The 13,238-nt window shown below is 40.7% G+C and overlaps 2 protein-coding genes across 3 annotated transcripts in view; both read right to left on the bottom strand.

Annotated features, from left to right (window-relative positions):
* The window catches only part of LOC132791521 (mucin-5AC), a 47,693-nt gene that overhangs the window by 15,393 nt on the left and 19,062 nt on the right, over positions 1-13,238 (bottom strand). The window lies entirely within an intron of this gene.
* LOC132789854 (eukaryotic translation initiation factor 3 subunit F-2) lies at positions 11,413-12,495 on the bottom strand. The gene has a single exon (XM_060798145.1). It carries the CDS (start codon positions 12,357-12,359, stop codon positions 11,487-11,489), a length of 873 nt encoding a protein of 290 aa, XP_060654128.1. The 5' UTR covers positions 12,360-12,495; the 3' UTR covers positions 11,413-11,486.

Raw genomic sequence — 13,238 nt, 5'->3', positions numbered from 1 at the left:
TCAACCACCTGCTATATCGAATAACTTACCTGACTTACAAATTCATCGACATTTTATACCTTATCATTTGCGATTAAGAAAAATACACACATCTCCAAAATCGCGTGCTGCTCATCGTATGCATACATTTTGGTCGAAAAAGCGTGTACTAAATTCTTATAGGATATCAGCTATCGTAAATAAAGACAACGATATACGACCCTTTACTTACCTCAACATTCTCGATCAGCGTTGTTTGGCCTTGCTCGATAGCGGAGCAAATAAAAGCGTGATCGGAGGAAACTTAGCAAAGTACATTCTTGAAAATAATATTAACTATCTTAAATCCAAAGGATTTGTTAAAACTGCTGATGGACAACCTCAAAAGGTCGCTGGTACCATTAATCTTCCAATCGAATATAATTCGACAAAGCAATCGTTTGAGTTCCTAATTGTTAGCGCCATCACGCAAGATGTTATTTGCGGAATTGACTTTTGGAATAAATTTGGAATTTCTGTTAGTTATGTTAATGCAGTAACTGAATCTGAAATTGAAAATGAAACGATACCCAAATTGTCTCTTACAGTAATGCAAAACGCAGATTACAAGCAGTTGTTGATTTTTTCCGTCATGCGAAAGGGACGGCTTAGGAAAAACAACACTTCTTGAACATTCTATAGACACAGGAGATAGTACTCCCATTAAACAAAGATACTATCCCATATCTCCAGCTAAAGAAAAGCGACTTTGTGCCGAGATTGACCGCATGTTACGTTTAGGAGTAATAGAAGAAGCTTCGAACTCTGCATGGTCCTCGCCTGTGGTTTTGATTGTTAAACCTGGCAAAGATCGTCTATGTCTTGATTCTCGAAAGCTAAATGCAGTGACGAAGAAGGACGCATATCCCATGCCTAGCTTAGAAGGTCTTCTAAGTCGATTGCCATCTGTTAAGTGCATTTCCAAAATCGATTTAAAAGATGCCTTTTGGCAAATTTCTCTAGACAAAGAAGCGCGACCAAAAACTGCTTTTACGGTACCAAATAGACCCTTGTATCAGTTTACTCGGATGCCATTTGGCTTGTGTAACTCACCTCATACAATGTGTCGTCTTATGGATCAAGTAATTCCCTATGACATGAAGGAACACGTATTCGTTTACCTAGATGATCTATTGGTCATGTCCTCTAACTTTGAAGACCACTTACTGCATCTGACCGAAGTGGCAAATAGATTACGAAAAGCGGGACTAACAATAAATGTTACCAAAAGTCAGTTTGGAATACGAGAAGTAGATTACTTAGGCCATGTAGTAGGAGAAGGCACACTTCGAGTAAATCCAATGAAAGTGCAAGCCGTTTCCGAATTTCCGGTGCCACAGTCCAGACGCCAACTGAGACGATTCCTGGGCATGACTGGTTGGTACCAGCGTTTTATTCCCCAGTACTCAACGGTCATCTTTGAACTAACAGAGCTGCTAAAAGGAAAGAAATTTGAATGGAATGAAGAGGCCCAACATGCGTTCGAAGCAATAAAACATAGACTATGTTCTGCTCCGTTTTTGCGTCATCCCAACTATGAGTTGCCATTCATAGTGCAATGTGACGCTTCAACATATGGCATCGGCGCCGTATTAGCTCAACTTGATGCAGAAGGCAACGAACTACCCATTGCATATATGTCGAAAAAGTTGAACAAAGCACAACGAAATTATTCTACAACGGAATTAGAATGCTTGGCAGTTGTATTAGCCATTAAGCGATTCCGTATGTATATAGAAGGCCAATCATTCAAAGTTATAACCGATCATGCAAGTCTGAAATGGTTGATGAATCAAACAGACCTTCATGGCAGACTTGCTCGGTGGGCGTTAAAGCTACAAGGAATGGATTTTCAGATCGAACATCGAAAGGGCAGTCAAAATGTAGTCGCTGACACTCTTTCCAGAGCATTCGAAGAAAATGTAGATGTTGTTGAGCTCGAAATACTACCAGAGATAGATTTAAACTCGGATGCATTTCTCGAAAGTGATTATGTCGAGTTAAAAGAGAAGATGAGCAAATCCAATCTTCCGGATTTCAAAATCATAGACGGATATTTATATTACAGAGCAGTATTGCCTTCCGACGTCAGCGAAGATATTGGCGATGGCTGGAAACTGTACGTCCCTACATCTCTCAGAAATTCGGTGATAGTTTCAGCTCATTGTACCCCAACGTCAGCACATTGCGGCACAGCGAAGTGTCTAGAACGCATTCGTAGGCATTTTTATTGGCCACGAATGGTAGTGGAAGTGCGAGACTTTATTAGCAAATGCGAAATATGTCAAACCTCAAAATACCCGACACAAAATCTAAAGCCGCCAATGGGTATTCAAACAATTAGTGAGCGAGTATTTCAAAGACTCTACATAGATTTCATAGGTCCGTTTCCACGCTCAAAACTTGGTAATATTGGAATTTTTATCATCCTGGATCATCTTTCAAAATTCACATTTCTTATACCAGTTAAGAAATTTTCGACTTTAATAATCATTGATCACTTGCGCAACACTGTATTTAACTGTTTTGGCACACCAGAGTTCATAATCAGCGACAACGGCACTCAGTTTAAAAGCCGAGAATTCGCTGCATTTTTGTCTTCGTATGGTATCAAACACATGTTCACTGGAGCATATTCCCCTCAAAGTAATGCAGCTGAAAGAGTCAATAGATCCATTAATGCGGCGTTAAGATCATTTATTCGATCAGACCAGCGAGAATGGGATATATATGTTAGCAGTATCAATTGTGCTCTACGCAATAACATACATCAATCGATAGGCGCGTCACCGTACTATGTTGTATTTGGACAACATATGATGACGCATGGTAAAGACTACACAGTACTTAAAAATTTGAATCTCTTAAGTGAAGGAACTGCTCGACTCGATCGTGCTGACAAATTTTCTAAAATCCGTGCTGATATTCACAAATATCTGAAAAAGGCATATGAAAAGAATCAGAGATCGTATAACTTTCGTACTAAACAACGAACCTTTGAAGTTGGCCAGACAGTAATTAAGCGTAACTGGGCACTGAGCAATATGGCAAACAATTTCAACGCTAAGCTTGCACCAGTCGGCCTTAAGGCACGAGTAAAACGAAAAATTGGACAGGCCTTATACCTATTAGAAAATTTAGAGGGCAAGGAAATTGGTCAATTTCATGCTAAAGACTTGTGGGAATTCAAAGAGTAACTACCTTCTTTCAGATTTTACGTCTTCGATTGAACTCTCGATTAAAATCTGCTGTTGTGAGGTAGTTGTCTAAATTAAAGTTGCAAAAAATAAACATCTGATTGTCACAAATCAAAGCATCAGCTGATGCGCCAAAGCCTTAATTAAGTTGGCAACTCCACTTAGCATAGTTCAACTGTTGAGTTTATCGAACGGGTAGTAAGTATCGCCTTGATCCACACAGAGATGCTTTGAGTACTCACTAAGGGCAGCCATCTTCACTTATGCACTTTTTTCACTGAGAGCATTATTACATCAGACCAAAAATTTGCAAAGAAAAATTGCAAAAATAAATTTAAAATAATACTGCAACCAAGAAAGGAAAGCCAACAATTTTGGCATCCAAGGTTTTCTTTTGTCGCCAACTTGGATTGGCCGGCTCTAATAGAGAATTTAGAATTGCTAAATTTTCTCTTTGCCACTGATTGGTAAGTAGTGTCCATCTGATTAGACCTTGCAGTAAAATGCTATTTTATGCAGCTTATTGGCCATACCTCTGGCAATTGCACCCGCTAGACCCTCCTTAGAGTGGAATAGGTGTTGCACATTGCGATCCTCGTCTCCCCTTTGTTGAACAAGTGCAACTAGTGAAGCGCACGCGGATATTCACCCTAACCTGCAAGCCTAAGGGAGTTTTGGGTGAAGGCGGCGAACCTCGCTGCAAACAACCGGCTAGAGTGGGAATAAGGCGATAATCTTGCGGCAGCGAATCTTCGCTGCAGATTATCAAACGGTATTCGATAGCGGCTAAGCGAAGGCGATACTAGAGACGTTCAAAGGAGCGTAGATCTTCCGGCGAGAGATCTACGGCTCCACACAAAACCCGCCAGCACCATCTGCATTGGATTGTTTTCGATCGTAAAATGCACTAAAAGTGCCAACATGGTTTGAATACTTGAAAAATTAAATTGAATTTGTAAATAGTACTTGTCAGATCAACTAACTCATTTTTCGACTTTTCACACAGCCAACATGGGTACATAGGGATTGATAGCCTGATAACCATAACCTTTTATCATCTTTAACAGCTATCATCATCAATCATATATGCTACGACGGATTCATCGGTTATCAGGCCTGCTAACTTCGATGGAAAGTGCGTAAGTACGGCATAGCCGTGACTGTATTTATAGTTGATTGGGGTTGTGATTGTGAGGCTTTCAATTCCGTGTGTTCCGTGTTGGTATATTTTTCGTATTATTAAGTCATGAAGACAAATATTTAAACAAAACAGATTAACGTAACGATAAATAATAGCTCGATAAATCAAGCACTATTGTTAATTAGAGATAATTTTTATAAACAAAATGAAGTATGTGTATTAAAATACTGAATATTATGGAGAAGAAAACAATGAGGCGTTAAACTTTTAATTTTGATTGGGCACTAGATGTGCGAGCGTTTGAGATAATGCGAAATGAGTACTGTCCCTCTCCCCTGGTATTACACTCTGTCTACACTTTAATTTATGATGACTTACTACCCAGTCGAAGCCAAAGACCCACCCCAGCCCTGAACTGAGCCGGCAAGTTAGCTAGACAGAGTAGGCTTAGATGAGTAGAACCTCGTGGTGTTCGTCACAAGCTTCTGTTTCAGCTAGAACAAGTTTTGGCATTAGTTGGGGGCTTTAAAGCCTTAGTTTGCCTTTAATTAACACTGCTCGCATGTCGTATTTACAGATCAACTGACACAGGGCTTATCATTTGTATAAATCTCTAGCTGACAACTCAGTTTTTACTATGCATAAGCATTTTTATACCCAACTAAACATAGCTTCATTTGGGTATGTGCATTTGTCAAACAAATTTTTATGTTTGAATTTTAATTTTCAAATTCAATATTTAAAATTAGTTTGAACTTCCTCTTTAACTCATTTGTTTTTATTTATGCCCACATTTGTGCACTTAAGTAGTTCCTCAAGTAAGTTAAAGCCTTGAGCAGTTGTTCAACTAACATAAATTAATTGACTAAAGTTACCTCTGGGATACAATTAGTAATAATAGGAGAACACACAAAACTAAATTTGAGAATTTCCCCCTTTTGTAATCTTTACTGTAAACTTCTGCACAAAATTTTCGTATATTTAAGTATGTTCGAAAAGTTTTGCTACCTTTCTGTGCAAAGCACAACATATGCTCATTTATGAATAATTATTATTAATTTTCCTGTTTTCAAAGTGGATGCCCAAAAAATACAGGCCATCTAACAGTCGAGTATTTTGCATAGTTTTGAGAGTTTGGTTTTTGGGGGTTTTGTTTTTAGGTTTTGTCACTAAGCTTTCGTGTTGTGCTGATAACAAAATGAATTGTCAATGGCGCGACAGGCGCAAAACAACAATATGTTAATAAGCACAAGCGCTTACAGCAGCAACAGCAACGGCAGCAGCAGGAGGAATAACACAACTAATAACAACAACAATAAAATGGCTAAAGAACGCGCTGACAACTTAAAGCCTTTTGCTGTCAAAATGTTAACAGAAAGCCACACATTCCCCAACTCTGTGTGTGTGCTCGGATTTCGGGTGTATGTGTGTGTATGTGTATGTGCAATGAACCCCAAAAGTTTTGCCGCAGCACGTACATTTGATATGTATCCCACAATATAAGCAGCTAAACAATTTCAGTTCAATGCGAAAAAAATCGCGCATAAATATCGAAGCAAAAGCTATAAAAATATGTTGGCTGGCTGGGAATATCGCTTTGGTCTGATTCTTTTATGGCTAAACTGTGGCCAAATTAACATAAATTGTGCGTAAAAATCCCGTCTCTTTTTGCGTTTTGCGTTGTGGGGCCAAGCATAACGTTTAAGTACAAACGGATGCTGCCGTTTCAAGGATATCAACGCATTGACACGCGCTGACAAAACACACTCGGAGAAGGGAAGAGGGGGTCGAAGAGGCGTTGAAGAAGGCGTCATGGCCATAACTTTGACAATTGATTTGTAACGGTAAATTACGAATGCCAACATTCCCGAAGAAACCAGGCATCGTCTCACACAACCTGACATTGAAAATGTAAATGAAATGCAAGAGGCTCCGAAAAACCGATGCCCCTTGGGTTTGGCCCAAACGAGAGCTTTAGCTAGATTGACGACTGACTGCCGGCTGCTCGCTGCTCACTGCTCACTGCTGCCCTGCCATTGTCTGCATGACAATGACGCTGAGTGACATGACAAGTGGACGACACACGCACACACACACACACACGCACACCTAGTCTCACACACACACACATTGTTGCAAACCAGAACAAACACTAGAAGAAAGTGTGGTCGTTCAGGTTTCGGTTAAGGGCACAACGAGCACAAGATTGAACCTGACAGCTGTAGAGACAAGCAAAGGAAGCACACTTTGGACGTTTGTTTAAACAAATCAGCCAGACATTTACATAGTATACAGTCCCTCCCACCCCTACATACACACACTCACACACACACATGTTACTCACTTGCACCGCAAATACTTTGGGGCATACAATAAATCAAATGACAAAAGGAAAAGGTGTATTTAGTCGAAATGACATTTTGGGCCATGTGGTTGACAGTTTTTGTTAAGCACACGAGGAAAGGTTCGATAAACGAGGGTAGCTTAAATAGTTCGATCAACTTTGACATGCTCTAAAACCTGTTAAATGCTAAGCAATGTTTATGGTAAATATAACAAATATTAAAATTAATTCAGATGTTGATTTATATTTGTTCTAAGCATGTTTATTGTTAGAAATATATATCCAATTTAAACTTTAACTTCTACATTACCTGACTCAAATATATAATTTATTTTAAATCTGAAATGTATTTCATTTTCCATTCTCAACTCTCTGTCAACAAATGTTACAGCTGCAATATTTGATACTCCAGACAGTCAGTGTTAATTGGTTGAAATGAAGGGTTTAGTTTTGGAAATTAACCCGACCAACAAATTTGATATTGGCTACTTAAGACATTTGGGTTGAAATCCCAATTATATTACCTGGAAACAAGCACACGACCAAAAACATTTTCCTTGTTGCGTGTGATGAAAATACAAAAGAAATTGGTTTTGAGGCTAACCCATCCTTTCGCAACCAAAAAAGCAAAAACAAGCACCAGCCAATTGAGCCACACACACACACACAGATACACAATTGCTATGTGCATGTGTGTGTGTGTGTAAAGTTAGTGAACAGTTTGCCATGCGGTGGCTGCCGCCTCTCTGACCAGCGAAAATGTGTCACGTTTCTGTTGTGGAAAATTAAGATTTTCCCCAGAACTTATTTCGGTTTGTTTTTGCTTGTTAGCCATTGACTTTTCAGTCGCCGAACAAAACAGAACGGGACGAAACGGGACGGGACGGGAAGGGAGACATTTGTGATGGGCGGGATTGTATTTTTATTGGATTTTCTTGAACTTGTACTCAATCAGTCTTCATTTGCGGCTGAAAATTAAAGCAAATTGTATTAGACTTCGTCGGTCAAAGACTTTTAATGACAGCCGTTTTGCCATTTAAAGCTGAAGCCGAAATCTGAAATCACAGCACAACAAAAATGAGTAAAAAAAATCAGAAAAAAACTGAAATACACTCGTAATTTACACATTGAGAGGCGTCTTCGTCTGCGACTCACACTTGGTCTGGTGCAATTGTGTCTGAGTAACACATAAGCAAGCTGTTGAGTATGTTGCTTGTTTCTTGTGATTTTTCCAACTATTTTCATTCGCCTTTCCGTTTTTTTATACCCGCTATCCATAGGGTAGAAGGGTATTATAGAGCAATCTTACTTCAGCCTCCGCCATTAAAAATAAATCGAAGAATTGTAATTTTGAAACTTTTTTGTACAAACAATAATAACTACAGTATTATTGATTTGGTTGCGATCAGATAAAAATTGTCAAAGTTATTTAATAAACTCTTTTGTATGGACAATTTTGAATGTAGTGCTATATCAATATACCAAATGTAGCCTTCGGTATATATTAGTATTAATGAATTATTGAATGTAGTATTATATGAATAGGTATTCTTGAGGTATATTATTAATAATATCATTTCATTCAAAGTGAGTCGCGGGTATCTCAAAGTCGAGTACACTCGGCTGTTGCTTTCTTACTAGTTTTTTTGCAGGAAACGCAGCCAAGTGTTAGCCGACATTTACACGCTGCTTCTGAGCTGCGTCGCTGGTTCCGTTTGAAGCTGTTTTTGTGCTGGTGTCTTAAACGAACACGAAGCAGGAGACGTAGTAAGAGACGGAGATTGAGACGAAGACGTAAACGTAAACGTAGACGAAGGCAACGGCAAGAGAGAACTTGGACGGACTGGCACTATTGCTGCGATTGGGGCGCACTTTCGCACTTTTACGCTCCCGCGGGCCTCGAGTGTGGATTGCTGCGCTACACTAACAAAAGTTTATCGCTTTGTTTCCGTTTCCGTTACGCTGGCGTTACGTATACGCCATGCGGGCTGCCTGGCTGGATGGCTGGTTCCCCCTAAAGCGTAACCTCCAGACGCTCATAAGATGTAATTCAAGCGCTTTGTGCGTGGGTGTAGATGCGCTGCTGCCTTAGAGGCAACAACGATGTTGCACAGTTTTACCTAAGTTGCTTCCACAGCGAAGCCAAAGTTTTTCCACAGAACATTTGATTTTATTTATTTATTTCGATTTGTGTGCTTCTGCGCTTTTCGTATTGTTCTCTTTGCTTTTGGCTTTGCCTTTGACTTTGCTGCGCCTTGGCCTACGTAACAATTTCCTTCCTATCGGTTTTGCCACCGGCACACACACACATTGTGTTTCTGTGTGCCTTTTGGGCTCTGCTCCTTTTCGGCTAATGTGCATTTCATTTTCCGTTTTGCCACTGCCACTCAATTCGTTGGCCATTTTCCGTTTGGCCCAGTCAACTCACTGAGAGAAAGTGTCGTGCCGTGTGTGTGTATGTATGCGTGCGTGTGTGTGGGCTGTGTATGACATATATTGTTTTGCAAAAAGATTTCTTTTGGTTTCCTTGGCGCCGCAGGAGCCACTTAATTTCGGAGTTACATTCCAATCACGTGCATATCTATGCCAATCTTTATTTTGCTGCTTGCAACTTTTGAGCTCGTTTTGCGCGGCCCTCGCTCTCCTCGTTCTGTTGTCTGTCTATCACTTGTGCCTTCTCTTCTGTTCGTTGCTATTTTTTGCTCATATTTATTTTGGCTTTCCTTATATTATTTTTTCGTTGTATTTTTTTTGTTCGTTGGCATTGAAGCCTTATTATTGTTTTGCGCGTCAACACAGCGTACGTGAAGCATGTCTATTATAAGAAGAAGGCTCGCCATCTACTGTAACATATATCTTTTTATTGTGAGGCATACATACATATTTATGCGAGTGCGACTATTTTATGGTTGCGATGTCTGATTGTGAGTCAAATGTTGTGGGCGTTGCCAATTGCTGAGCTGGCTTGGCAGCACGGCCAACTTGGCATGCCGTGTTTTCTACTGTTTTTTTTTTTTTGCTCTGCTTGGTTCCATGGCTTCTGCCATGGCTCGGTCTGCAACTGACACCTAAACTGTGGCCACAAAAGCGCACACACTTCAGCATAAATCCTCAACGAGATGCCGGGGCTTTCAAGTTTGTTTGGCTACAATAAATGCTCAAACTTAAATGTGGCAAGCATTGAAAGAAGCTCCAGCTCATATTGTCGCATTGATTTGCGCACAAAGTCGAAACACGTTTCAGCTCGGAAGAGAGAAGAGAAGGAGGAGGAGAAGTAACTGTCGAAAGTTATGAGGCCAATGCGTGCAGGGGATTAAACACGTGGCATGAACTTGGATGCAACGTTTTTAATATATAACATTTTTGACATTAATTAGCAAAAAGTTGCAATGTCTTAGCGGCAGCGGCAAAAGCAGCGCCAATGTGGCGTATACGTGATCTGTGAAATAACTTGCTTGGAAGTTGGAAACTTGGCTTCACTTGGCTGGCTTGGCTCCGTCGCAAATATACGCAATATGCGCACTATAGATTGCAATATGCAAGATGGCATGCAGCATTTTTGATTGCCATCATTTGTGAAAATGGCGCGTGCGCTGCTCATTTGCATTTGTTACCACTTGCCGCTTTGCAGCTTGTGCCACACGCGCCCTTTCGAGGAATTGTTGCTGGCTTTAGGTTTGGGATTTAGATTTGATTTTGACATATATTCGTGTGTTGTGAGTTTACCACGCAGCAGCAACAGCAGCAACACACAAAATCCATTCAATAATATCGCAATTTTAATTAATTATGTTTAAGGCCAACAGCAGCAGCAACAGCAGCAGCTGCAATCAGTTGCACAGCAGACGAGCTTTAAAAAAATATTAATAAATCGCTTCAAATTAAGTAAAAACGCAAACAGTCCTCGGAGGCCAACGCAGTCGAACACAGTCGCTGTGGCAGTGGCTTCGACTGCAACAATGGCCTTATGCGTCATGTGGCATTCGCGGTCGCATTCGCATTTGCATTGATAAAGGCTTAAATAAAACGACAAACAGCAAACGTCAACGCCAGCGACAGCAGCGATGGCAACAGCGACATCGACATTGCCATCGACAGCGACAGCGACAACGACATTCGCATCCGTGAGTTTGAAGGCAAAAGAGCGGCCCGCATTTAATCCATTATGCAATCGATGCCATTATCACTTCTGTAATATATTTATTGTATTCGTAAAAATATGAAAAACAGCACAAAATATATTATATGGCAACGCTGACAACTGCAATGTTGCTTAAAAGTGTTGCTTTATTTTCCCGATAAAAGCTGCAAGTATTTTTCACTTTTTGCTCCTTTGAAGCCCTGCGTCATAAATAAGAAAAACATAATTATCTCAACGCTGATGAAAGTGCGTCAAAATAAGGGAACAGTATTGGAAAGTTGTTTGTAAAAACACAAGCATCTCGTATATAAAAAGTCAGTCTTTAGAGCAAGAGAAGCTACCAGCAACAATATGAAATTGCGTATTTTGCTGCTGGCAATAAATTGTGTTAATCAATAACAAACTAGTATTTAAATTAGTTGCTTGGCTGTTTGTATAATAAATAAATAATGATGAAATTGAAATTCAACATGCAATAAACCGCAAATAAATAATCTACAAATTAATAATACTGATGCTGGTTAATAAATGAATTGTTAGAAGCATGAAAGTGAATGAAAGTACATGTTAATGAATTGGTTGAAATTAAGATTCATTTTGTTAATTACAATCGAGATGAAAACTAGAATAGAATAGACTTGTTTTTCAATAATCTGGCAGGCAAGACAACTTCTCTGTGAGCTGCATCTGAGTCTTGATCATGGTAGACAGTGTAATGCTCAGAAGCATGTCTCGCACATTCGCATTGAACATTAAACGAAAACTCTCGGTATCCAACATGGGCACCGAAGTCAGAGCATCGTGCAGAGCACGTCCCACACTGTTGTCCGGCCGACGTTTGCGTTCCAGCACATCGTTGATGTAGCGCAGCACAAGATCCAGCTTCACGCCCAGCTCACGCAGCGAATCCACAACGTGCACCAGCTCGGGCAGCATGCGACCCACGTGCTTTGTAGTGTTGAGAGCGTACTTTTGCATGGTGCGCAGTGCGATCGACTCATCGCCCTCGGTGTCAATGGTGAACAGTGGCAGCTCGGTGAACATCAGACCTTTGGTGCCGCCGGGCACGCCCAGCATGACGCCACAATAGAGTCGAGTGGTCATACGTCCGCCACGCAGCGTGGTGTCCACCAGCAGATGCAGTGGCTGAAAGTCACCGCACTCACGGGAGTAGAAGGCGTGCATGGCGGCTGCGGAGCGGGACAGACACTTGCCGGTGCCGTACCAGCCGAGAATCTTTTCCTGGGGATAGGTGATCTGATTTAGCTCGTACATTTCGCTGGCGTACTGCGTGTCCAGCTTGAATTGCTCGACGTCGCCAACGGTGTGCTCCTTGTGCTGAACAGTGAAGCTGTTGGTGATCTCAATCACGTCGCTGCCCTTGTCCCGGCGACCCAACAGCGTGCCCACTGCCATTGTGGTGGACTTGGAACGACGTTCGTAGGAGGAAATGATTTGGAAGAGCACCACAGGATGCAGACGCACGTTGGTTTGCAGTTTATAGTTGGAGATCGACATTTTCAAATTGTATTTAAAAATAATTACGCGAAAGCTAAAGTCACGCTTGTTAAGTTGGCTGCGATTGCAATTGTCTAATTGCCAGTGTTGAAAAGCAACTCAAAAAATGAAAACTTTGCATACAATAAATTAATCGATAAGTGAAGCAAGTGACATAGCAATCAGCTTTCGCAGCTGACAGCAAACAGTGTGAAAATATTTTGTAAATATGAAATGAAACGATATTTGTAGGTATTTGATTAGCATTTTCAATCTATTGTATCGAAATATGTTTACATCTTCACAGATCTACTGGCAACAAAGTGTGTCCATTTTCAATGGGGAGAAAAGCCAAAGATGGGAATCGATTACCCATGGCTGCACACCTTCAGAAAATGGTGTGCGAACTTGAAAGTGTCAAAAACTTTTCTTTTGCTGTTGCTATTCTCGTTTTTTTTTTCTTCTTGTGTGTGTCGGTTGTCATTGTTGCAAATTTGGTTACTAACAAGCATATCCTTTATGTCTCAACCAAAAGACGACCCCACCCACACACTCACACACACACTTGAGGCAGCATTTCCACTTGGGTGCTCGGCCTTTGCGCTTGACCGCCTGCTCCGGGTTGTGACATATGGAAATGCCATAAAAATGGGGTAGTAGAGCAGTACAACAAGAAGAGCCAGAGCAATAGCAAACTGCCAACTGGCAACGAATGAAAGAAGAAAAAAATTAGGAAATTCCATGCAAACACTTTGATTTTGTTGAAATTTGCACAACAGCAAATTTTTCAATTTATAATCAAAACAAGTGAGGCACCGGGTACGCAACAAAATGTCTACGACCAGCTGATTAGTGCTCTGACCCTAACACACAAAGTTTTCCACCCACCCAAAACCAAAC

This window comes from Drosophila nasuta, chromosome 3, assembly GCF_023558535.2.
Source record: "Drosophila nasuta strain 15112-1781.00 chromosome 3, ASM2355853v1, whole genome shotgun sequence".
In the NCBI taxonomy this organism is placed as follows: Eukaryota; Metazoa; Arthropoda; class Insecta; order Diptera; family Drosophilidae; genus Drosophila; species Drosophila nasuta.
Note: the sequence above shows the minus strand (reverse complement) of the source record. Positions and strands in the feature narration are given on the sequence as shown.